Source organism: Solea senegalensis, linkage group LG10 (genome assembly GCF_019176455.1).
Source record: "Solea senegalensis isolate Sse05_10M linkage group LG10, IFAPA_SoseM_1, whole genome shotgun sequence".
Lineage (NCBI taxonomy): Eukaryota > Metazoa > Chordata > Actinopteri > Pleuronectiformes > Soleidae > Solea > Solea senegalensis.
Genome location: NC_058030.1, coordinates 5,931,025 through 5,957,730, shown reverse-complemented (window position 1 = coordinate 5,957,730; position 26,706 = coordinate 5,931,025). Strand labels below are relative to the sequence as shown.

Below are 26,706 nucleotides of genomic sequence, written 5' to 3'. Positions count from 1 at the left end.
CAAAGAAACCTTTGTGCCGTTCTGAACGTCGTCCAGCGGTGGCCATTTTGTGTGAAAGCATCATTCACATCCCAGGGTTAGATTTCTGTGGAAAACTACCCGGGAGGCTCTGTGCGTGTGTCAGTGAGCCAACAAGCCCATTGGCTGTGTGGCTGCTCAGCTCGACACACCCTCCATATGTGTGTCAGGTGTGGAAGTGCTACCTCAGGCATGAGAATACCTCAGCAGGCTGAGAGCAGGAAGCTTTACACGGTCCACGAGGAACATGATTATTGAGTTGATTTCCTTCTTTAGCAGCATAACAGTGATGTTTCTAGTTTTTTTTATATAGTACATTTTTTATAGCAACAAACAGTGGGCATTTCTATTAGACATTTAACATATTCAGAACTCACTCTTAAATCTGGTTGCATATGTTTATATTTTTCTCTTTGTTTGTTGGGAGCCCAGTTTCCTTTGCAATTAACCTAACCCTACAATAAATTGGCCTTGTCTCTTAAAAAAATGACCTTTTGACCTTTTGCATTTGACTTATATTTACCTATAGCTACAGACTTGCATATGAGTGTGATATTGTTTCAACTGTTTATGTTGCTTTTAGCTGAAATGACATTCATAACCATCTCTTGTGGTTAGGCACAGTGAGTGTGTTTACGTCCATGTTAAAAGTCTGATTTTAGTCAGACTACGACAATAATTCAGTTTTCTCAATGTCATGTAAACACGTTAGTCTGATATCTAAAATCAAGCTCGTCTTAGTCAGACTTACGTAACTGGATAATGCGATTCATAGTCCGATTACTCATGTAGCATGTATACGCTTCGTCAGACTGGAGTTGGACTTGCCGGAAATCATACGGCGCCAACTTCAGCAACCTCAAGAGCCATGTTCCATCTAATTTGTATCACGATTAGCATGTACAGCAGGTACGAAACAGAACCACAGCACCATCCATCTCACCGTTCACTGTTTGTTTTTCTGTGACGGGAAACTGATTCAATACGCACTAGCTTATAGAGAGATACAGCGCCACCTACAAGTCCTACAGCCTCAGCTTGATTAAACTGTAAACCTACTAAGTGAATGGTTTTCACACAAAGCACCTGGTTCAGGCTAAAAAAAAGAGATCATGGTCTTCCATCATCAGTGTCTTCTCCATAAAAACAACAGTGTGGTCGCCATGACAGCGGTGAAACATTCTATGACAGCACAGCACAGTGTCACTAATGTGGTAATCAGGAAACCCAACGTTTATTTATCTGCACAATGCAGTCGTGTGTGAACATCGTTTGTGTGAGACGGGGTGGATGTTGGACACTGATTCACTTCACAATTTACATCTGATGCAAACGCTGTGGAAATATTGTGCTCTTCAGGTTCTGAGGTGAGAGGGTGAAGTGTTTGTGTCCCACCGTTGATTTGACATGATTGTCAATTTTCTATGACGTCCTTTTATGGATTTTGCACGCAATATAAATCACCGCACTGTTGTGAGAAACTCAGCAGAATGACAGCACGACTGACAAATAAATAATTCTGATGTGTTTGCTATATTTGTCAGTTGCATACTTTCACAAATCTTGTTTTTGCCAACTAAAAGCCAAGCCCTTTACATTCCTCTGCCTGATGGAGTGCAATGGAGCATACAGGGCTAAAAAAAGAAAGAAAAAAAAAAGTAGACATCTTTAAACAGTTATTCAGACCTTCCAGTCAGAGCTGCTGTGGTTTGGGAACTGCGGGTATGTGTGTGTGTGTGTGTGTGTGTGTGTGTGGGTGAGTTGAGGAGGATTTGCTGATTCTCATGGAGCAGCTGGGTGTGTCAAGCCCAGCCCATATTTGTGTCAGGGTTAAAAGGATGAGTAAGAACAATCAAGAACCTCCTCAGTGATGGACCCCATGAAACAATTACACTTACATTATTATGCAGTACATGATAATTCTGTGTTTGCTTTATCTCACAGTTTCTAGCAGGAACGTGTGTAAACTGCTCACTCTCCTGCACTAAAGTCCATAAAGCTTAAATTAGCATTGGTTTTCTTAATGTCATGTAAACACGTCAGTCCGACTAAAATCAAGCTAGTCATAGTCGGACTACCATACCTGGGTAATACGATTCATAGTCCGATTACTCCTGCATGTATACGCCTAGTCCAGTGTTTGTTGATCCTGGTCCTGGACTGTCTGCCCTGCATGTTTTAGAGGTTTCCCTCCAACACAGCTGATTCAAATAAATGGGTCGTTAACAGGCTTCTGCAGAGCTTGATGATGAGCTGACCATTTACATGAGGTGTTTTGAAGCAGGAACCGAAGTTTCCTCACCGGTGTTTGACTCCAAAGTAGAAGGAGACGACATATAAACTGCTATACAGTTGCTGAAAATCATGCAAGGAGAACTTATTCATTTCGCTACCGGTCATTTCATATCCAGCTAAAGAAACGGACGTACAACAAGGTCCAGGCACTTTTCTTAGGAGTATGTTCTGGAACTTTAAGGTGCTGTGGAAAAGCAAACCATACACACTTCTGGGATTATTTTACCCAGGTAAATAAGTCACTCGATATGTTGGTGGAAAAGGGGGCAATATTCACTGGAGTGAAAGTGGACACTTTGACCCGAAGCTACGGCGTCTTTTCTGCTTTCCAAACCAGCAATTGTTGTGAGGGTCCATCATCACTGGCTGAGTCAACACTAGAAACATTGTACCAGTGAGGTGCTGAGCAAGAACCAACAGCTGCGATGCATACCTTCCAACACTGTCATCCTTCCCCTAATCTGCACCCGCAGAATCACTTAGAAGAGCGAGAAAAACATCAGTCCTCCACCTGGTGGGAGCCAAGACGTCGTCTGCCATCCATGAGCGGGAATAACATCCTTTTGGCACATGGTGAGAATTGTCTATCAGTCGTAGGATCACAGGGCGTTAAACCGAGAGATTAGAGGGGATGTAGCTCAAATGATGATGTCTGGATGAGATACATGCTGCATTAGAGTCTTTGTAGTTTTTAGAAGTAAAAGCACAACAACAAATGACTTGAGGGATCATTTTAACCGGGAGGGTTTATATTTCAGGGAAGAAGAAAAGGTGGCGACAGGTGCACACAGTTCTCCTGCTTAAATTGCACAAATATTTTCCTTTTTGAGAGTTGGAAAGTCTCCAGGGACGACGACACAAGAGGCGAAACAAAGGGTGGCGGACTGAAATGTGATCAAAAGCCATTCAATGGTTTTTTTCTATGCAATCGCAGCAACAATGCTGACTTTTCTATGGTGCCGTTTGGTAACTGGGTGCATTCACAGTACGACGCTGTATGTATATGGTGTCACATTGACTGTAAGTGAAGGGGTATTTCAGGTCTTTGAAGTGTGGTCAGGTGCTGCTGGCGTCGTCAGCACTCACTCACAGATGTTTCAGAAAGATCCCAGAGCAATATACAGTATAGAGAGGGACAGGTGACACCGTCACAGACAACACATGGTGTCTTTGTGAGACATTTTGTGAGACTGTCCCGCATGAGCTATTTTGGAAAATGGTTGGGGGGCTTTCAAACTTGTTATGAAATGTTTCCAGAACAAATGTGACAGTGAGTGCCTCACTATGCTCGGGCCTGTCAGGACATTTCGCACTCCAAAGCCGGCTTCCTCCTCCTCCTCCTCCTCCTCCTCCCACTCTCATCCCTCTATCCGTCCACATCTTAGGCATGAGCAGGAAGAAAAGTGAGAAGACACTGGTTTAAGTTCTACAACATATAGTGAAAAAGTAAGTGGTTGACAAGCTTAAGTGCAAACTTAGATTTGAAAAGTCAAACTTAGCAAGCTCACGTAACCTACTATATGGATGAATGCAAGTGGGCGTGGCCTGCCATTATACCAGGACTATAGTGTAGATGCAGACATCTAACTATTTATTGTTCTTTCACACTTTAAAGTCCTTATTCAGAGAAAAATCAGGATTCAGCGTCTTTGACTTTCTGTGAACAATACTTACTATATCGATTATTATCGGTTAATGCAAGTGGGTGTGGCCTGACATTAGTCAAGGCATAAGTAGTTGCCTAGTTGTATCTGTGAATTTGGGCTTTCAAAAAGTGACACGGCGCCAGTCACTGCACAAAATTCATTTTTGCAATCCATATACAGTTTGATCATTGAATTTCTTGTTTTTATCTGAATATATAGGAGCTCATGAGTCCATGTTGATGTCTGTAATCTGTCTGTAGCAGACTGAGACTCACACGACAGCCATTTTCTTTATTTAAGCAGGCCCCACAATTCCTTAGCAGCTATTTTGTGCCAGACAGCAACATTCATTATTAGTGGAAAGAATTTTGAATGACTCACTCACGCGGAGAGAAAATGGCCGTTATGCCAGACTCCAGGCTGGTTCATTTCCCCCCGCTTTGCCTTTTCCCATAAACCTAAAACATTTTCAGGAACTGATCTGGTGCACTTCTCCTGAGCTGAGATCCAATTCTTGGCCCCTGAAGGCGCACGACCGTCAGCCACCTCGGACTCTGCAGAACAGACACACTGTTGATACCAGAGGAGGCCGCACAGACCTGTGGTGACAGAAATAAATACACAGAAAACACATTCATGACAGAATTCACATCAAACAGACAGCCTCATTCAAACAGTAAAGATAAAGATATAAATACAACAGAATACACATGTGCCTGCCCACACGAATATAGATACACACACACAAGTATCTATACACACAAGAGTCAAATAAAAAGCTTTTCCAAATAAACCTGAAGTGACAGGCTGGATATTCAGGAACGTTTTTACGTACATGATGGTCTGGTCCTCATTTTTCATACGTTTTCACACACGACATCTCTGGTTTGGCTCAAATCTGAGCCAAATTTGTGATTTATTGCGGCAGAAATTACAACGACACAAGCATTTTAGTGATTTAAGCCGATCATCTCCTATAAATCAACATGTAGAAATGATTCCCATATCGAACTGGTGAAAAAATGGTTCAGAGAATGAATTAATGCAAAAAATGTGCCGCGCTCTGTGGTGGGATTGTTTCTACTCTCTTTCTCACTGTTCTCCTCCACTTCTTGTTTGTTATTATAACATTAAAGCGATTGTATGATGGAATCTGAGATTAAGGCAGAGTACGAGGCAGGCGTGTTGGATATAAAAACATTGTCAGAGACAAGAGACACTGACGACATGGCTGCAAGTCTTTATCAGACAATCTGGAGAGATTTATGTAGACTAAGGCAGGTATAGATTTGATTAAATTAGACTTTTGTTAAGTAGCTGGTTCTCGGAGAAGGTCAGCGATGACAGTGTCTCAGTACCTCATGCGGCCACTCTTGAGTTGAGGGTCGTGCTACACCTTGTGCAGTGATATCATTGTTCCCCCCTTTTGGAAACTCCTGGATAAATAGGCATTTATTCCCAATGAAGTCAGAGGAAGCGCTCCACGTCAGGACACAGATCCTCCAGGGAATGCTGCCTGGAAACGTCCTGGAATGTGGCTGCTTGGTGAGCTTGTTAAATATTAATCTGCAGGATCGAGAGGCTCATGGTGCCTCAGCCTTAACCTTCACAGTTTACAGTAATAACTTAAATAAAGAAGTGAGGGAACAGGGAATTTTTTATTGTTCTTTTATTTTCTCTCGCTCTTCCTCTGTGTAGGTGCCGTCACTGATCCACGATCGTGTGCCACACATTGTTATCCCATGCTGAATTCCAAATTTGCCTTTTCCAAGTTTGCTTTCCTCTCATTCTTCCAGTTGAATTCCGGTCTTCAGGAGCTTCTTCCCTGATTGAATGACTCAATCACATTTGCTCTATTGTTTTCTCTAGTTTTCTCTAGTTCTCTCTCCATCCCAACTCGTTCGGGCATCGAGTTTCAACACTAAGCGACCATGATTCACAGCCGCAGTGGAAGGTAGACCAGACATAGGCTGTGAATAAGTTTCAAGAGTTTTTAATTAGCTTAGAAAAGCCTTTCTAAGCTTTTTGAAAGGCTTATACTCCATCAAATTTCTTTCTTGGATCAGGCATCTGAGTTGACAAGAGCTTACATTTCTGCTCCATAAGCGATAAGTTGGTGGGACCTCTGACTTCGAGATGACCATGAACTTCTCGTCTTTTTACTGTTCACCTCAAGACCAAGGCACACGCTTGAGTCACTCATAGTTCCTTGCAGTGAGGAGGACGTTATCATCATTGTCGATCTTGAAACAGTTGATCACAACACAAAGTAAGGGATGTGGCATGAAAAAGGTCTTTTCCTGGATGAGCTGCACTACCTGAGCAACTTCTGTGGGTTGCAGACACCACCTCGTGCTGCCTCTGGTGGTGAGGGCACTGGCCACCACCTGTAGAAACACTCCTTTATAGGGGTTGTCTTGCTAATTTCCTCTCATTCCCACCTGTTGTCAGTTCCATTTGCACAACAGCAGGTGAAATTGATTGTAATGATTACATTTGCATGGGTTTAGGTGTGTTGGGATTTTTTTTTCCTCCTCATTCAGGACAAATATGGGACCGGATGCAGCATCTGTGATTTTTTCCATCTAACAATACAATGACACATCACAGACTTCACAACAGAACGAGTGGTGACACTTTTTATCTTTCAGTCTGTGTTTCAACTCGACCGTTTTAGATCACTGAAATCATTACGACACGCTGCCATATTACAAAACAAATCAATTCAACTCTAAAATTTGTGACTCCATTATAGAGTCATTTGATCATGGATTAAACAGTAATTGTATCCGTTTCCCTCGCAGACAGTAGCCAGATTGGATTTCCATCCAGCTGTAATGTCACTCTGACCAATATTTTATGAAATATGATTCTGTGTGACCAGTTCTGAGCAGACTGACTGACCAACAGCTGCATCCTGCTGCTAGCCTTCTAACATATGAGTCACATTGTAGCCACAAGAGCGGTATTTCAAGTGTAACTATACAAGAGGCAATAACTTCCTCAGATACTGTCATGTCAACACTGTCCTCCACACTACCTCACACTGAATGCTTGTCTGTCAGAATCCCTCTCTCTCTGTGTGTGTGTGTGTGTGTGTGTGTGTTAATCCACTTCATTGTGGTGTGTTATTGTCACTGAGCTCTGCTCTGCATGACCAGCATCTTTCTGTTTTGCCACGCTGTGATCCGACCTGTCTGTCACTCACTGCTCTGGCTCAACATGTCTCTCTCTACGGGTTGTTGTTTACATGTTGCCCGTCAATGAGCAGGAGGCTGGACCTGCTGTGTTAACAAATGACATGCTAAAGTGCTAGACTACAGTACGGTTGAACTTCTGTCAAAAACATTCAAAAACAGGTGAATCTACCTGTTTTCTACCCTATCTTGTATAATGGGTAACACTTTAAAAACCCTTAAAGGTTCATCCAGATCTGATCCCATTTACAGATTTGGTGTAGCCTGGATTTAAATGTAACACGGCTCAGTCCCATTTCATAATAATAATAATTTCTATATTGCTTTTCACGAAACCCAAGGTCGCTTCACAAGGAACAGCTGTAGAAAAAACTAAGCAAGACAAAAACCTGCAGGAACAAGTGTTGCTTCAACACAGATTTAAAAGACTCCAGACAGAGTTGGTGCCTGGTGAATAGTGAGTGAGTTCCAGAGGGTTGGAGTGGGCGACACTGCTCAGATGTGTGTATCTCAGCAGCACCTTAACACCATGGTTCTCAAACTCTGGTACGTGTACCACCAGTAGTACGCGAGCTTCCTATGGTGGTACTTGGAGGAAAATCAGAAATACTGTTGCGTAGAAAATGAAACAAATAACAAGAAAATCTAATCTTAATCTAATTTCACTAAACCAGTGTGGGAAGTATAAGTGAGGACGAGGACGATGATGATGGTCCAGAGGGTTTGTGGGTTGTCAGTTCAAACGTCTGCTCCTGGTAACAAATGTGTATGAAAGCTCTTCCTGTCAGGGTTCCTGTTTAGACGTCTGAAGAGCTGCAGTTATTCTAACAATGTTGTTGTGTCCTGAGCGTGAAGCAAACGACAATCTATTTACCCAGACCGCAAACAACACTATGGCGCTTCCACAGTATGTTCATCTACAGCAATAATAATATAAATCCTGAACACAAGGCCCGAGGGACACAGTTTACTCATGTTTTCTGCAGCATAATTCAAAAGTACATGTTGTTACATTTTCCAAAACAACACTTAGAAATGCAAGAGAAAGGAGACTGTACCTTTAATTAAACAAACGTGAATTCACATTTTCATAATGTTTATGAAGAAAAGTTTATGTGTCATTACCTCACACAACTGCACATAAAAACACACTGTTTTCTTGGACCTGTGTCTAATTTTAAACCTTTAGACCTTGAGTCTGGCAACAAACTGAAACGAACGCTCCCTGTTATGCAGAGGGCTCCTGTTTTGAGCTGGAATTAAGCTTTGAGGTCACTTGAGTCTTCATAGCCCAAGACTGGAGGCCAGATAAAGGCGTCAGTCATCGCCGAGCTGTGGAAATACTCTGTGGAAGTCACCTCGGCCCCACGCTGCGCGCAGCTTTCCATACGGGGCGGGGTGCCGCTCTCTCCGGCGGCGCAGCCAGAGCGCAAAGCGCACCGTCATCAGCTGCTTTCTCCGCGTCGTCTGCCCGTCACACAGCTGAGAACATGGGTCTGGAGAAGGAGAGGTCGGACACAAGTATAATTATGGACGAGGACGAGTTCAACAGATCGATCGAGCCGATTCTGTCGAAGAAGGGAAACGTGTACGCGGCGGCACAGGACCGGGATCCAAACGATATCAACTCCAAACTAAAGGTAAAGTGAGTTCGTGCGCACCGTGTGGAAGAAGTCTTTCAAAGTGAAACTACACAAGTTTAAATGTTTATATTGTTTTATACGTTTCCTATTGTGTGTGTGTGTGTGTGTGTGTTTAAAGCCTAATCTGTCACTAACAGTGTCTGTGTTCACGTGTGTGTGTGTGTGTGTGATCTGACAGGTTGGTTTTGACGACATCATCGCGGAGCCCATCTCCACGCACAGCTTCGACAGAGTGTGGATCGGAAGCCACGCCGTCTTCGAGCTGGTCAAATACGTCTTTTACCGCCTGCTGACCACTCTGCTGGCCGTGCCCGTGGCTTTCATCCTCGGGGTGTTCTTCGGGATCCTCAGCTGCATCCACATCTGGTAAGAAGAGGCTCTTCCTCCACCTCCTCCTCCTCCTCCGCCTGCAGGTGTAGCCTCTGCGTCTGTGGCACTGTGCCAAACGTTAGCATCACATCACACAGCACTCAAACATCACTGTACTTGAAAACATGTATATTTGTAATATTTTTAAATGATGCAAATCATAAATAGTTAACAAAACATACTGAAGTTGGGGGAATTGTATAAGAAAAGTCACTATCAGGAAGATACTGTATGGACATAATTGATTCTATAATCAATTATGGGAAAGTTTGAGTTTTTTAGAGGCGTGGTTTGATGTGGTACTTCAAATCATTGAAAACATTGTTCCTAACATGGACACTATAAAAAACAAAAGGTTCACCTCATAAACTACAATGTCTTAATAGTGCGTTGACTGCTTTATGTCACTATTAAACAGCCTCTTTTTTTACTGGAAACTGAAGTTTGTGTCACCACCGCTCACTCCCCGCACCAAAGTCCATTTGGAGAAAATCAGTCATTTTACACAGTGTGTTGTGATTGAGCTGTTGCCTCCACCGCTGAGATAAAAAGACGTTTTTTGAAACGCTTCATTTTGGATTCATCGGATAAGGCTGCCTGAAGGTGAGATACACCAAACATAGTCTTGAGACGTCACAGGCATAGATGCAATGAGTGGCTAAAATCTGTGTACATACAAAAAACTTAAGAAAACGTAAGAAAGTACAAGTATGTTACCATGTTGAAGTCGCTTTTTTAAATATTACTTAAAAAGTCTTAAAGTAGATGACATTTACTGTGCTGGAGTATCAAAGGTAATTATCTGATATTACCAACTCTTCTTCTTCTGATTTTATTTGGTAGTAACAAAGAGGAAATGTAGTGGAGTACAAGTCGCTAGAAATATAAATAACAAAGTAAAGTACAGATACATGAATGAAGTACTTTGCTACGTTACAACACTGACTTTAAGATATGATGATAAAATGAAGTGAACTACACAAACACACTTGTGTATATTAAATAATATCACATGCTGTATAGCCCAATGAAATATTCTGTCAGCTTTATGTTTTTCTACTTATATTTGGATAATTACGTCGTGTTTCTTTCCATCTGAATGATCTTGCAGCGAGTATAACCAGGTGCTTCCATGCACATACATTCCCTCCCCACAACCCAGAAAGTCCATTTACTGACATTCAACGTAACAGCGTTTTTATGCTTAGAAGAAAGAGCTCTGTGGAAAGTCGGGGGGGTTGTGTTGTGTTGTAGGGTGGGTGGGTGTGGTGTGGTGTAGTGGAAAAAAAGAACGCTTCATGTCTTTTGCCAAAGCGCTGGCATCCTACTCGCGACTGAGGCCTATTTTCGGACCAGAGTGGGACATTCTTCAGACGCGGACAGAGAAATGGACAGTTACTTTCGCATGATCTTTGACCTGAGGTTAGGTCACAAGCTTCAGAGCGCCGTGTGTGAAGGAGGACGGCGGCACAGTCATGTGACGCTGAGTCAGCCAATACCACAGGACAGTATGATAATAATGCATGAGTCACTCATGCAGAAAGAAAACAAAGTAGTGGGTGCCGACTGGAGCACCGAGGAGTTTTTTAACCTATAGGTGGAAAAAATGTGATTCAATTCATTCCCATTAGTTGTTGTTTATTTCTTGTTTCCAAATGCGGCTCTTACAATTTGCCCTCCCATCTTAAGTTTGATGTCAATCAAGGTGTAGGTATATAGATAATACTTTATGTCCATTAAGTGTAGGTCAGCGTGAAGGAAACAAACATCTGATCCATGATAACTTTTTTTGCACCTTTTCTTCCAGGCTGGTGATGCCTGTGATCCAGAGCTGCATTATGCTCTTACCGTCCGTCCAGATCGTGTGGAGGAGTCTGATGGACACTTTTGTTTCCCCGCTCTACTCCAGCATGGGGAAGAGCCTGTCCTCCGTTCAAGTTAAGATCACTGAGGACTGATGAAGACGACCTCTCTCTGTCTCTCTGTCTCTCTGTCCCAGGAGAAAAAAAAAAATGATGCGAGTGGAGTTCTAAAAGTAAAGTTATTTTAAAGAAATTTTGTAGACGACTGAAACAGCTTCAGAGTAGAATGATTTTAGGATTAAGCGTGGATTATATAGTCTGACTGCAGGTGACATACTGCATACATACTGTAGCGCTTGTAATTCAGATACACAGCATTGAAACAGCAGTTATTCCAATTTGATTGCAGAATATTTATATACAGGGTTCAGTGGTTGTGATGGTACTAAAACACAATAAACACACCAGAGAGGCAGTGATGTCATATCATACTCCACTTTATATTATAATTTTGCATATTGCACCTTAAAAAAAACAAACAAAAAAAACAGACTGTGGCCTATAAAGAAGGATTTCATTCCCATCATTTTAACTGCTGCATCTTTGAGTGTCATGGGAGCCGAGATAGGTTGAGAGGTGTGGTCCACAGCTGGACAGGTGACCATGAACAAATATTAACATACCCTATTTTCTGTATCACTATGCAGATAACATTGAGCTTTTATAGGAGCTCGAAGCTGAGTTGTTTTTCTGATCGTGACCAAAAGAAATTCTTGTCATTCCATTATTTTTGCCTGAGAGAGAAAGAGAGAGATGTGGATTTTTTTTCATAGCTCAGTAGGAGGAGAGTAAACGTAGAGTAGCGACTGCTCACTTGCATAAAGATGTAATATTTCTGCTTCCTTTTCATGTTGTATATTTTGCAAAGAGTTCAGCTATAATTTGAATGTAATGAACTGGACCAGAGACAGTCAGAAAGATTTTGTTTTTATTATTATTATTATTATTATTATTATCATTATTAGTAATAATAATAATGTACAGTAGAAGCCCACGGCTTGTTGCACATGTTGTTTTCACTGTGCATTGGCAATAACATGATACAGATGCTTATGATATATGTACGAGAGCTGTTGTAACATGTTACAGAAATATGTCAGAGACAGGACTCATATTATTGGACCGGGGTGACTCTGATTTCTTTTTTTTTTGATTGATGCTTTTGAAGTGATATTAAAGACGTTCACGTCAGTCACCACAGATTGATGAAGACTGTTTGAAGCCTCATCTGAGCTGAGACTGTGGTACATGCATAGTTTGTGAACTTAGATGAGATAAATTAGTTTCAGGTACAAGCTTGCACAGTTCCACCACCTGCTGCGAGCTGTACAATCTCAATTGTACTGTATGTGACGCAGAGATCATCTGTCTAGTGGTGGAAAACCAGAATATGACCTGCTTTTTTGTCTTGTTTTTGCACAATGAGACAGGCACTTTTTTCCAGCACCTCTGTCAGAGTCACTGATGGTGGACGGCTGCCATGTTGCCAGCTAATATTGTGCTTGTCGCCAAGTTTATCAATTCAAGTTGGGCAATAGTGGAAAAAAATAACATAACATGTTGCCCTAAACAGCCTCAGTCCAGCTAATCTTCATACATCATATAATCATTTTTGGACAAATAAATCATAACTGTGTATTAAATTCTCTTAGCTGGTTTTTAGCTCAAAATACAACTATATTTGTTGACTTTAAAAAGGCCAAATGTGTTACTTCTCACCAAAATAAAGACTTCTTTTCCTCAAGGTAAAGTCTTGTGTGTTCTTCTTGGAGTCACAGGAGATGAGTGTTTTCTTGAGAGGGGAAAGAGAGACGCAAGTGAGTGCCAGAGCGCTAATAAATCACTCTGCTGAGGTTGCACAAGACACTTCCCTATACAAAAATGAGCTATAGGTAGATGGAACATAACCTGAGGCTTCGCTTTTAGAGCTGCAGGCCCGCACAGATTCAGATTCAGAAAAGTTTATTTTTTTCACCTGGGGAAATTGAGTGGCCAGAGAGCGGCACATACAGGAAAAGAGAAATAAGTCCAAAGAAAGACAAGGTAAGGAATAAGTGTAGTATTTCCAATAATAACACTGATCTATAGTTCAGGTTTTTGTGGTGACACATAATAAGCACTGACTGCACTGAGATATAAGAAAGGAAATGACAGCACTTAACAAAAGGCTCACTTAATTAAATGTAGGATATCTTAAGTAAAAGATGCATCGTTTTGTCTCACTATTGGACAACCTTTTCTGACGAGTCTGTTAACCTTTCACCAAGGGAGTAGGTTTGCATATGGACAGTGGGGACATGTCCCCACCAATATTTGGAGAAAGCAAGATTGTCCCTACCACGCACCAGTCTTGTAACCAAACCTACGCCCTTGACTCTCACTCTTCCACACCAAAGTCCATGAAGATAACCTGCTTTTAATGTGTCTAGTGTGATGTTGGTTCCTCCAAAATAAGGAATTTAACACCAAAATTACACAATAACAGATTTTCCATTGCAGTTTGGTGCATGGAGAGAGTGGATTGTACAGTGACACATATTTCAGGTTGAGTTTTAAGGGCAAACACATTCCTAAGATATTTAGCAGGCACACATTTTATTGTGTGAGCCTTTTGTTCAGTGGATAAAAATCAGTTTCCTTGTGTCTCTGCTGGCAGGCATGTTTCTCGCTGGTTTTTGGCACACTGACAGTGCAGTCAGCACTGACTGTACCACATACAACAAACGAAACATGTTCACCTCCGTCTGCTCTATCCATCTCTTCTTAACTTAATCTTCTATAACTTTTATTGCTCCACTCTGAGTCAAAGTTTCTCCAAAGCTGGGGACACCTGCTGCCACTCAAGGTCGCCTATGTAATTAAATTCCCATGTTCAGAAAAATAAAACAAAACAAAAAATGTTTGGTATGCACTTTTACCCTATGGTGCGGATGTTGTTCTGACTTGCATTGCCGCTTGGAACTAACATTAAAAACTGTGCCAATATTGTTGTGTTTTATTGGGTTTATTGTCAAACTCGTTGCTTTTTAATGGTTCTTTGCAGCATAGGCAGTTGTTGCTGGTGCTGGTGTAGCAATATTTCGACTGAAGAACAGAAGACGCATAAAATGCCAGGAGACACGAGACCAAAACAGCTTTTCACACCCTAGGAAGAGTGAAAAATGAAAGCATTATTTTATAAACACTGAGTCACACCTGTAACGACACACACACCCATTATCATTGTGGCTGAAAGCAGCTAGAAGAATGTAAACAGACCTGAGTGACCAGCATGGCTTCAACTGCTGCATGGAGTCATGATTACAAATATTTGTATTAGCTAAGCAACGGCAGTAACATCTGTGTTTGCTGAAATAAGTAGTTCAATTAATTCAGATTGAGTGTGAGAAAGGTTTCCATTCATTTGCATCCATTCACTTGATTTCATTTCTGCTTGCCCATCCCTCGCTTTCCTCATGTAAACCGCATGAATTTGTCTCGCTCAGGCTAAGGTAGGGCAAGTATCCACACCTTGCCATCCCCAATTAACGCCCACATCTCACTGAACAAAAAGGGGCATTTACTCTGCCTTGATCCCCAAATAAAGTCATTCCACGCGAGTTCCAGCAGTCTCTTTAGCCTGCGAGACGAGTCAGTCTCTGCTTCAGCCGGCAGGTTACACGGTGGCTCTCCTGTCTGCCCTCAGGTGACTCCCGCGCTGTGCGCTCTGTGTGGGATCCGTGGAAACACCGGAGGTTTCCCCCCCTCAGCTGTGGCATTAAATTCCAGTCGCGTACGGAGGAAAAAGGGCAGGAATTAAATCAGTGTTTGTCCTGGAGAAGAGCCCTGGTCCTCTCACTCTGCCTCCACGCCTCCTTCCCTGCTTCCTATATTGTCTTATTCACGGTTTCACTGCGTGGATCTGTTCAAACCTGAGGACAACATGACAGGAGGACCGAAGGACGGCGAAACAGAGGAGGTACAGTATACGCGTCTGTGGCTGCCGCTATTTACAAATGCCTTTTGTTTTAGCTGACACTGACGTTTCTTCATCCAGAAGCTTGATGATTTACTCGCGCCTGTTATTTGCCTTCATGGGTTAAATTATATTTTTCCAAACTGCAGAGGGTTTTTTATAACTCTCGTTATCTGTTTTGGCCCCTAGTCATGAATGCTTCTCCCACACAGATGCGGGAATGTGAGGAGCCATTCAGTGTGCATTAACGCGAGAGTGTGAAGTTTTACCTGCGAAAAACACGAGCCACTAACCAATTATAGCTTTACGCATCGCGCGTTTTACGCATTTCTGTGCGTAAAGGCGCAAAAGCAGAGTAAACTTTTTCCCAACATTATTTTTTTTTCTAATATTCTGAGAAGCCACATATAATGTGGACTACAGGAGTCAAGTGGTCAAGAGAATAAACAGCAGGGCTTTTAGGACTGTGAAGGCTGAAGGAGACTTAACGCACACATTTTAAAGCAAAGAACAAGGAAAACCCCGAAGGTTTTTTTAATTAAAGCTGTTAAATACATTCACATTTAACATTAAAAATCAATTCGATATTTTTATTTGTTTGAGATGTCAAACTATGTTCAGAAATAGTCTAATTTCGTGAGCATTTGGATTATACGCTATTACGCATTCCCCCCAAAAACCTCGCCATGCTCAGGTACATGATGAATAAACTGTATGTGAGGATTTCTGTATGGGTGGCGAGGACCCCTTGCGGCTGGTTCGAGGGGTGTGGTGCTGCACGTTCTATTCATTTAAACCCATCCCTGTTTGTGGGGCAGGCTGGTGACTCGCAGCTCCAGCAGTCTCTCTCCCCTCGCAGCGCACTGCACACTATCCCTCCTCCTCTTCATTCTCTCCTTTCTCTGCCTCCTCCGGACCCTGACAGGAGTTTCTGCATTCGCCGTTCATCCGAAAGCAAGGGAACATTTACAAACCCAACAATAAAGACATGGACAACGAGAGTCTGAACGAGAAGACGATGGAGGATGTCCACACCAAAGAGATCGACCTGGTCAACCGGGACCCCAAGCATATAAATGACGACGTTGTCAAGGTGAGTCAAAGCCACAATAATTACAGCTTTTGAGCTTTAAAAGTTAGAGGTAACCCTGAATGTAAGCTTTCTGTGTGTGTGTGTGTGTGTGTGTGTGTGTGGCACCTGAAGTCCCAACTTTATCCGAACACTTGTAAACTTTATTTTTGGATCAGTGGAACCGTCTGATATTCACTGAATACTTGGGGAACTCAGGAAAACTGCACTGAAGCGTGTGCGCTGTCAAAATGCTGTTGCGCGTCAGAGGCGCACTGACTCCTCTTTGCGCACAGTTGCGCTCACTGGTTCCAGTTGTGTTATTCCTCGCTGGCGTGGCGTGCCCCTATTAGGAAAGCAATTTGCGCAGTACAATGGACAAACAACACATGCGTAAACTATCTGCGCGTCAATCTGTGCAGTGAACTTGAAAATGTGAACATCCTCGAACCAGTGGAGGAAACATTACGAATTTCCTGTTGTTGGAACACACGCTTCCCACAGTCCTTGTTGCACACGCCTATGCTCTTCGGAAAGTAGAGTTCTTTCCATAAGAGAGCAGCCTGACCGCATAAATACCGAGTGTTTATTTGGTTTAAGGAGTTTGCACAGGAGGAGAGTGTGTAGCAGCAGAGGAGTGGTGCTCTGAAACCACCTGACGTGTCAGCAGCAGCAGCAGCAGCAGCTGCCTGAGCCCGGCCGCCCTCCTCTCCAGCTGCGGCAGGTTTTTACATCAGAGTGGGGGTCAAACAGTTTCCCTGCATGGGCGAGGAGGGGGTTATAGCTCCGCTCTTTGAAATCCTTCAACTTTGTCTTATTAAAACAGTGAAACACCCAAGTAGCTGGTTTGTCAAAAGGGGATATCCCTCACCACTCCCCGTCTCTCCTCCCTCCTTTCCTCCCATTCTGCTCCTCTACTCCCTCCCTGCATTCCTGCAGTTGCGTCAGGGTAGCAAATATCCATGTGTTGCTTTTTATTGGCCACTGTCAGCTCCCAAAATGTCAAGGGACTGTCTGACCTTGTTAGTTTTGTGTAGGAAAAGATTATTTTCACACAAGATAGAGATAGAAGAGATGTGTGCTGTGACATGAGATAAGATGCCAAATGAATTCATAAATTCATAAGTTATGTAATGTAACTTCACATACTCGCATTGGGACTTTATATTTATATGAACTATAACGATGTCTAAAAATGTGTAAAAAAGTTTGTATTTCACATGTCCAGCTGCTCTTTTACAAAGAAAAGACTACTATCGATGTACATAAGCAAGTATAGAGATTATGGGGTACATTTGGGGCAAACTTTTTAACTTTTTTAAAAAAGATTCTACAGTTTCTGCTTCTCCCTCTACGTCTCCCACCACACTCTGCTTTCTCTGCCTCCCATTTCTCCTCCATGGTGACAGTGACTCAGACTCTCCCTTCAGTCTCAGAATAGAATGCAGCTTTTATGATCGCCTCCCACCCCTCTCTAATCAACTCAGCAGACCGCTGCTGAAATGATCTTAAATCACATGATAAAACTGCTGCTTATTCTTACGAAACAGAAAGTTTTTTCTGTGTACAGTGGCTCCGAGGTGCTTTGAGGTCAGGGAAACAGCTTTGCCAAGTGGAAGCGTGTGTTTGGTGTGTCCCGACGAAAACGCACAAGTAGGGAATCCCTTCCTGCAAACCCAGATTCTGCAATCTCACTCACACTCACAAATGGAGTGTGCTTTTAGACTTACAGTAAGCACTGACACACACTAAGGAAAGTACTACACACTGTTCTCCTGCAGCTGGCCTCAATCCCCCCTGGCCACATCAAACATGTTCCATTACTGACATGCATGCGGAGTTCACTGTGTGGAGATGAGATTTTTCCTCTGAAGGAATGGTGGGTCTTTATTTAGCAGTGACGAGGGCTGAAGCCAGTAGTCAGTGGAGTGAGATAAACGCCTCCTTTTGGAGGAGTTTTTCTGAGAGTGAGTTGTTAAGAGTTTGTTGCTCCAGTGGCAGATTCAGACCAAATGTCTCAGAGGTCAGATTTGAAAGGAATGAAACGTTCCCCTCATCATGCAGAGCTCATGGTTTTCGTGGACATTCTCCTTCTGAAAGGTTTATGTAATTTATTAATGTTGCGTGAAATATGTGCTGGTGCAAGGCAAGAAGAAGTTTCCATCCACTGTCTTTACAAAGGAAGTAAAGGTGTGGTGTATCACAAAAACACCACAGTCATTAACTCGAGGAGATCTTTGCCAAGTGGGTTTGTCTCAAAATTGGGATTAGGATTTATTCTGATAAAAGTTCTTCTGTGAAGTACAACTCAAGAGAAAGTTAAATTAGACATTGTTTTACAGTTGCTGTCAGGGATCCACACTGATACACAGCATAGTGTGATTATCTTTGTGGTTCAGGCTTGAATGACTGTGTTTTGGGTGAAAGGAACTCCTGTATATCCACAGCCACTCATCCTAATCTCTCTCCTGAATCAAACCAAACATTAGGCCTGACGACCGAAATCCCTCAAACCAACAAAAGACTCCATTAAATGCTTCACACCCTGAACCTCCACTGAGTCTGTTCAAGCATGGCTGACAGTCTGAAGATGAGGCTCTGGAAATAGCACTTTTCCATATTTACTCAGTATTTCAGTCGCCATGACGACTGGACCCCCCATTGTCTCATATCTAACCTCTGACATGACAGAGATGTCTATACTCTGCCTTTCATACACACCATGCTTCTATTTGGTCACCACAACTGTTGTTTGTCAGTCTTGTTTTGTGAAACCAACTTCTGTCAGATGGGGCCACCCGGTGTTGTAGTGGTTAGCACTATCGCCTTGCAGCGAGAAGACCCGGGTTCGAGCCCCAGTTGGAACAAGGGCCTTTCTGCATGGAGTTTGCATGTTCTCCCCGTGTGTGCGTGGGTTCTCTCCGGGTTCTACGGCTTCCTCCCACAGTCCAAAAACATGCAGTGTGGGGATTAGGTAAATTGAACACTCTAAATTGACCATAGGAGTGAGTGTGAGAGTGAATGGTTGTTTGTCTCTATCTGTGTGTGGCCCTGCGATGGACCACCTATCGCCCGATGTAGCTGAGATTGGCACAGCACCCCCCACGACCCTCTGGTGGAGGATAAAGCGGTTAGATGATGACTGACTGACTGACTTCTGACATCCCCTGTTCCTAGAACCCACAAAAGACTGGCAAGCTCAGTGAAATCTTGAATGGTGTTCAATGGTGTTCACAACTTAACGAAAGGCTCACTTAACAGAATTCCAACTCCTGTGCACCAAAGGCTGTTGTGAAAATCTTCAATTTTTTTTTTGTTTGTATTACTTTGATAATTCTAAATGAAAGATTTCAAATACCTAAGTCATGAAATAACAAATTTGAATTTACTGAAGGAGGCAACAGTGGATCACCAACTCCTGTGTGCCATGATGTAAAATCCATGATTTTCTCTGTGGACTTTGGTGTGGGGATTGAGAGGATTACTAAGCCAGGGATGCACCTGGAACTGTACAAAGTACAACACTGACAAGTTAAAAAGCTGTCAGAAAAACAGCCAAACAACAATTCCATACTCACAGAGTTCAAAAACCTACCACCATCTTACTGTGGTTGTGTTTGCGCTGCCCTACAACAGCCTCTCATTTAGTCTGAAACAAAGTCCTGGAGCCTGGCACAGAGTGGGTCTGTGGAAAAATTAAATGGACGCCACGCTGGTTTTGTGGCTGCAGTGAGATTTATATTATAGCGAGTCCTGCCGGGTCTGTGCTGGGAGAGTGGCTTTATGTTGCCGCTGCAGTCAGAAGCTGCTGTTTCGATGCAAAACAGGACTATTCTGGGATGTTGAGACCTTTGCTCTAAAGTAAGTCATCCAGGAGGATGGTGTTTTACCTGCTTTGGTGATTTCTGTGTTGAAATGAGGGCGAGGTCACACGTTTACGAGATGGACATTGACTGCAAATGTCTCTCCAACTCTACTTCCTGCCTCTCGTCGACCACTTGTGCTTCAAATACTTGAGCGATGTGTCATTTCACAAATGACTCATATGATTTTTTTCCTCTGTACAGAATGGTTTATAGAAAAATAGTAGAGTAACGTTTTGTGAGACCAGGCTTTGATAATCAGACAGACTTTTTTATGACGCTAGCATTAAACCAGAATAGACAAACTACGCAATCTTCAGTCCTTTTTAAGCTGGACCAGATGTAGACCATTAAATATTGTTAGGACTTAAGCTACTTGGTGGGTTAAGAGCACCATGTCAATGTTTGATACAGCTATATAATTATCAGGCTAAATCCAGTTCCTAAGAAGCTTTTATGTTTGCAGCTCTAAACACTCAGTGTGTGGTGTGTCCTTTATTAGGGGAAACAATCCAGTGGTGCACACAGGAAGTGATGTGTTTCCCATTTCTGGTTGGTGTGGAATGAACGAGTGCACACGCCGCAGCCCATAGTGTTTGACTGATATGTGATGTGTGGCTCTCCTCCTGCACCAGGACATGGTGCGTTCAGTGTAAACACACCTCTCAGGTCTCCAGCAGGTTGTGTGAGTCGCAGTGCACACTCACCCACTCGTCCTCTCCACAGGCTTCCAAGCACAGAGTCAATATTTATCATGCAGTTCCTTGGAGACCGTGTCCTGTCCGACAGAGCAGTTGAAACTGCTGACAGCTAATGGCTGTAACACCAATCACTCTCCTAGATATTATCCAGTGTCACACTGATGGTGAAATGGAAAAGTGAAGGGTTCCAAACGGAGTGCTGACATCAAGTTAGTTTAGTTTAGTTTAAAGTTAGTTTAAGGAGAGGCAACACTGTGGTTTACGTTACCATTTTTACATCTGTGTAAATATTAACTGAGTCTGGCATTGTCTTTGGTAATGTCATAAGGCAAATGTATATTTAAACAGAGATATCCTTTGAAATCCTCAATCCTCCTCACATTTGATGAGCATGAACGGATGCACTGGTTTCATAACTTGAAACCCAAGACAATTGATCCATCTCTAAAAAAATGCACACATATTTTATTGCATTCATTGTCTCTTTTAGACTCCTTATATTATTTGTGTTTCTTTGCAGCATCGGCAGTTGGTGTTTGTGCTGTATGTGTTTCCCCTCCTCTCTTTTTTAGCACTCTTGCCTTTTGCCCCGGGTTCTCCACTTTCCTCCCACAGTCCAAAATTGGCAAATTGGACACTCTAAATTGGGCATAAGTGTGAGTTTGAGAGTGAATGGTTGTTTGTCTCTATGTGGCCCTGTGAAGGATTGTGGTCCTGTCCAGGGTATACCCTGCCTTTCGCCCTAACTCAGCTGGGATTGGCACCAGTGCCCCCTGTGACCCTCATGTGGAGGATAAAGTCACAGTCAAAGCTCATTATAGAGCAAAATCTTAACATAGTTTAATGTCCAAGGATCCACAGATACTAAACGTAGACAGCATCCATAATATTGGAGTTTCGGCTTTGATTTTTGGAGAGGGGAAAGTGGACACGACTAGAGATTTGGTGATGATTGATCACTGTTTTCAGATATTAAACTATGTTAAGCTTTTTCCCTTCAAATCTAATCTCATCTCTCTCTCTCACAAAGACACTTGTGCAATTATTGATCAGTAATATCAAAAATATTCTTCCCATTCTTTGCCTCATTGCTATATTAGTACCATTGTTTCAGCATTGATCTGTTTGTTAAATACAGTATTATGGAGGATCGATGTAGCTGGTTAGCTTAGCTTACAGCAGCAAAAAGACTAAGACTAAAAGGGAATTAGTTGGTTCGTCCAGTTAGTTTTGGCTCATCTTTTGTAGAGGAAGCTGTTTTCAAAACACTTCAAAGACGATGATGTTTTTGATTTGCATAGTGTTTGTTGTAATCAGTGTTTGGGGCGGGGTAGATGTTGGTTGGTTGGACTGTACCAGTCACTGTGACGTGATGTGCTACAGTTCACCACAAAAGTGTAGTGGGGGGAACATAGTGTCCTTTCTACTGTATATTAAGTTAATTCAGCTTCTATCTGCTCTTTGATGAATGAAAAGCTGATTTGTGCCCCATGACAGTCATACTTCTTGTCACCAGGGAGCCATTTGCCCTGGTTATGCCTGATCCCTTGTGCCGTTTGTGCCTTTTTCCCAGCTATGAGCATTGGGCGGCTAATCCTCACATGAAAGTCTCGCCATCATTACTTGCACATGATCTGAAACTTTTAGCACAAGAAATGTGGTTTTGTTTGAACTCTGGTAGAGCAACAAATCAACTTTAAGTTTGACAAAAACAGAATCCTGTTTTATTCACTGCGAGGCTACTGTCATAAACTTCGGTGTTAAATTGGTCCATATTCATCAGAATCAGAATCAGGGAAACTGGGTTCTCAGTGACATGTTTTTCTTTGTCTCAGAGCTCTGACAGGAAACTTTGTTTCAGTATTTCACTCCACCAGTAAGAACAGATGTTGTAGTTGGCCACCAGGGGGCAAATGCTTTGGTTCCAAAAGAACCCCTTTTTAAATGGATGTCTATGGGAAAACGTTGATGGCCTCAGGTGCTTGTTTCAAGTCTTCTTTCACCAAATATGATGTCAATTTTGTAAATTGTGATTCCATTTATTGGAAAATAGATGATATGGCATGACACATTGCTAGTATTGTCCAATAGAGGCCTTCTGGTTTCAGAAACTGACACGGCAGCAATCACATTTCAAAGGATGTTTGTAAAAAATGGATGAAGATCTTCCCTCCATGTCAGAAAACATGTCCTCATATCTTCTACTCTTTCCTCCTCAGGTGGACTTTGAGGACGTGATTGCCGAGCCCGCAGGGACGTACAGCTTTGACGGTGTGTGGAAAGCCAGCTTCACCACCTTCACCGTCACCAAGTACTGGTGCTACCGACTGCTGACGGCACTGGTCGGCATCCCCCTGGCGCTGATCTGGGGAATCTTCTTTGCCATCCTGTCCTTCCTGCACATCTGGGCCGTGGTGCCGTGCGTCAAGAGCTACCTGATCGAGATCCACTGCGTCAGTCGCGTCTACTCTATCTGCGTGCACACCTTCTGCGACCCGCTGTTCGAGGCCATGGGCAAGTGCCTCAGCAGCATCCGAATCCGCACATCCAAGGAGGTGTAGAGGAGGATAAACGGAAAGAGGGGGGAGGGAGGACGGGAGGGCTGGAGCAACTCAAATGGAGGGTGAATTCAGAACAGGAAAGAAGAAGAAAAATAAAATAACTCTCTGGAAAACAAGAGGTGAAACGTTTCCAGAATTTGGCGGGGAGGGGGGGGATTTTTGGAGGTGAAGGGGAGTGGTCACATGGCACCTGGTACCACCCCTTTCTACCAGCTGTATTCTTACTAGTGTTGGAGGGCACAGGAAATCGAAAGGTTGCTCTGGGTTTTTGTTGTTGTTTTGTTTGTGTTCCCTTGTTTGTTTGTTTGTTTTTTTGTATTCCACACTTTTTTTTAAGCAGGCAACTGGGGGCCATATCAGTTTTCTGTTAGTTTTGCCACGTGATGTTAAGTCCTTCCATTTTACCCATGTCTGTGAAGAGCTTATCACTCACTTTGACTGATTCATGTGAAGAGGGGATGTCACAGTGTATCACTGTCTCCTCTTGTGCTTTGTGTTTGCTTTTGAAAGCCTCTGGGCAGGGCAGGATGGAGGGGTGTCTATCAGTGCCAGGGAGGGTCAAAGCAGAGAGAGAGAGAGAGAGAGAACGTCTGCTGCCAAATTCTATCCAGCTAAGCAAAAACAACACAAACTGAACAGCACAGTAACACACCCTCCCTTTGGCCCACATGACCTCCAACTCACCAAAAACAAACTCCCACCCCTACCATCCCTCGCCTGGCTTTCCAGCAGTCTGACACACTGAACCTGCCCTCGTTCCTGCATGCACCTGCGTCACCTTGCCAGCAACGCGCCGTCCACGCCCGCCGCACCGCCCCGATCGTACACCGATGATTTGCATCTGCGCTCACTTGCTCTCTGCGTCTACTTCTGCCTTTTGCCTCAAACCAAACTCTGCAGCGCGGCCTATATCCTTACTACCATCCTCATAATCGCATGAGCGAGTGACAGACTTTTCTTCTTTGTTTTTTTACTTTACAGTGAAGCTCGGTGCCCCTAAATTACGTTATGAAAATGAAGAACTTTGAGGGAGTTAGTTTAAATCATATCCTATGTGTACTGTATGGGTGTTTATGCAGAAAATGACACTAAACAAGCTACGGCCTCATTCCAGTGCACTAATCTATGGAAAAGTATTGGAAGTGAATAGCACTAATGAAAAATCTCCTATCTTTATAAGTTATTTGCAAAGGTAGCAGATTACTAACAGTCGTGTTTGCACGCTGTGTGTGCGTGTGAAGACTTTTCTTATGCACTGTGGTACTTGCGCAGGTTAATGCATTGGAATAAAGACAATGTGAGGTGGAGCGTGTGGTTCCCCCCTCTCCCCCCCTCTCCCCCCCCCACACATTTCTTGTCTCGTGTTCACAACTTTGTTCTGCCACCCTGCTTCTTGACCTTGGACACAATGCTGAAAAGCATCAAACGGATGCCTCCCACGTTTCGTAAGAGACATTACGCTCACCTTCAGTCTGCCTGCTGTCTTCTCACAGTGGTAATGTCATCGCACCCGTTTCTTGAAATGAGTATTTTAAAAGGTGATATTTTTATAAAAAAAAAACGGAAAAAAAATTCCTTCCTCGCTTTTACTGTACAATGTAACGCTGTGCACATTAAAATTTAATATAATCCATCATGCATTTGTTTATTTTTTATTATAAGGATGATAATGATCTGGAACATGTGCCTCTGCTTCAACGTCAGATATAAACACTGGGTTTTTTTGTTCTCTTTTTTTTCATGTGATAGTGAGTCATTGGAAATCTAATTGTGTAATGATTCTCAGTATACTCTTTTTTTTTTTGGACTGGTTTCCTTCATTTTTGCAGCAGAAACACGCGCCAGTGGAAAAGAGAGGAGAAGAAGAAAAAAAACATGAGGGTGAATGAAGTTGAAGCAATGAGCAGCTGAAATATAATTTCCAGCAGCAGAAAAACCTCCATAGTTCGTGTATGTACGTGTGTGGCAGTGCTGTGCAAGTACAATGCCTGTGGAGTTGCTCATATCCTCTTACATCCAAACTTGGCACAACGTTTCCATGGTTACAGGAGAAACAAATAATAAAACAAATGTCCAGAAAAGAGTCCACCAAATTCATGCACATAATCATGCAGCCTAAAACCAGCCCAGATGATTAAAATTACTTTATAGCAACTAAACAATGGTTTATTGTTTGAATAGAGAACAAAGTGGATACAACAGAAAAGAGGTGGAAGTGTCTCATGTCTCTCATGTTTTATTATAGCATTTATGTAGCATCAGAGAGCTGCACTTCATGACCAAATGTATGAAAAACGAGTTGAACTTGTCATCTCAAAACCACAAAGGGCTCGATCTGTGTCTGTTTCAGCTGCCGAATCTTTTGCAAAAGTCTCGCCACAAGACTTTGGATTCTGTTGTGCGGCAGAATCACACAATTCCAGTTCATCCCACAGATCTGTGCAGACACAAATTCTTTGTCAGTGCACTGGGAAGCTCCTTTATTTTGTTTGGCTCTGTGGAAAACACAAAAAAGACTTAACATTCGTAACATTCAGAAAGGTGTCCACATGCTTTGGTTATATTCAGAACCATTAACAATCTTCGTTTTTAAAAGCACACGGATAATATTTATGCATTTACATAATCCGCTTTTTCAATTGTACATCATAAAATCAAAATAAGTCACATTTCTATCGGATGATTGTGTAATACCTGAAGAAAAATGTCAAGAATGACTCATGAGAGGAAGAGACCAGGCCCATTCAGCTTGTGACTCTAAATCAATCACCAAATGATAATATCAGACACGTCTGACTAAGATTATCTTCTCAACGTCCATCATGAAACTACTGAAAACTGCTGAGAAGGATAAATAAACAGGTCCTGGCAGAGAGAGAGAGGGCGAAACGTGCTCTGAGGGGAAATTTCCAGGGATTTAACGGTTTAACAGTCCCAGTGCAGACCTGACAGGAGGACGAGAGGACACAGAGACAGCTCTGTTAGCTCCACACAGACGACAGCGGTGGACGTTGCACCTTGTGAGCAAATGGCAATGACCTTATACAACCAGGGTGAGAAGTAACCAGCTGCTGCTGCTGCTGCTGCTGCTGCTGCTGCTGCTGCTGCTGCTGCTGCTGCTGCTGCTGCTGCTGCTGCTGCTGCTGCTGCTGCTGCTGCTGCTACCTCAGTGCTTCTCTGTGTGGTGCAGGTGAGACTGACTGTGTTCAGATGTGTTGTGGGGGAGTCGGTATGATCTGTACATGTTGCCTGACACAGATGTGAAGCTGCTTAAAGACAATAAAGCACCAATAAACATGATGATGATCTGTTTATTACGTAGTTTCCGAGGAGCAAGCAGGTCATGGTTACTTTGCTCCTGCTCAGTGTGTGCGTCTGACATCACATACAGTACACCTGTGTAACATATTGAAATCTAACACAACAGCTCCCTCTCGTGGAATGAAGATTGTATGACTATGTGATTATGTTGTAGTAAAACAATACCATTTAAGAAAGCAGAGTTAAGCTGCTTCTGTGTGTCCACA

General features: G+C 42.9%; 2 protein-coding genes and 1 long non-coding RNA gene across 3 annotated transcripts; 2 read left to right on the top strand and 1 right to left on the bottom strand.

Annotated features, from left to right (window-relative positions):
- The first annotated feature begins 8,526 nt into the window (after positions 1-8,526).
- On the top strand, positions 8,527-12,774 carry cav2 (caveolin 2). Its single transcript, XM_044036223.1, has 3 exons — positions 8,527-8,796; positions 8,978-9,165; positions 10,976-12,774. The coding sequence occupies exons 1-3, from the start codon at positions 8,647-8,649 to the stop codon at positions 11,124-11,126; spliced, it is 489 nt and encodes a 162-aa protein (XP_043892158.1). The 5' UTR covers positions 8,527-8,646; the 3' UTR covers positions 11,127-12,774.
- A 2,045-nt stretch (positions 12,775-14,819) lies between these two features.
- cav1 (caveolin 1) lies at positions 14,820-24,815 on the top strand. Its single transcript, XM_044036221.1, has 3 exons — positions 14,820-14,988; positions 15,911-16,078; positions 22,838-24,815. The coding sequence occupies exons 1-3, from the start codon at positions 14,953-14,955 to the stop codon at positions 23,177-23,179; spliced, it is 546 nt and encodes a 181-aa protein (XP_043892156.1). The 5' UTR covers positions 14,820-14,952; the 3' UTR covers positions 23,180-24,815.
- Positions 24,816-25,389: 574 nt separating this feature from the next.
- On the bottom strand, positions 25,390-26,284 carry LOC122775960. Its single transcript, XR_006361150.1, has 2 exons — positions 25,874-26,284; positions 25,390-25,674 (listed from the first exon to the last, which is right to left on the bottom strand). It is a non-coding gene; the product is annotated as an uncharacterized LOC122775960 (long non-coding RNA).
- Between the last annotated feature and the right edge of the window lie 422 nt (positions 26,285-26,706).

Bases quoted from the DNA above. Each gene is read 5' to 3' on its own strand.
- cav2 (XM_044036223.1), top strand. From the start codon at position 8,647: ATGGGTCTGGAGAAGGAGAGGTCGGACACAAGTATAATTATGGACGAG. The intron at 8,797-8,977 runs GTAAAGTGAGTT...GTGATCTGACAG, and splicing joins ATATCAACTCCAAACTAAAG to GTTGGTTTTGACGACATCAT. The intron at 9,166-10,975 runs GTAAGAAGAGGC...CTTTTCTTCCAG, and splicing joins CTCAGCTGCATCCACATCTG to GCTGGTGATGCCTGTGATCC.
- cav1 (XM_044036221.1), top strand. From the start codon at position 14,953: ATGACAGGAGGACCGAAGGACGGCGAAACAGAGGAG. The intron at 14,989-15,910 runs GTACAGTATACG...GGACCCTGACAG, and splicing joins AGGACGGCGAAACAGAGGAG to GAGTTTCTGCATTCGCCGTT. The intron at 16,079-22,837 runs GTGAGTCAAAGC...TTTCCTCCTCAG, and splicing joins TAAATGACGACGTTGTCAAG to GTGGACTTTGAGGACGTGAT.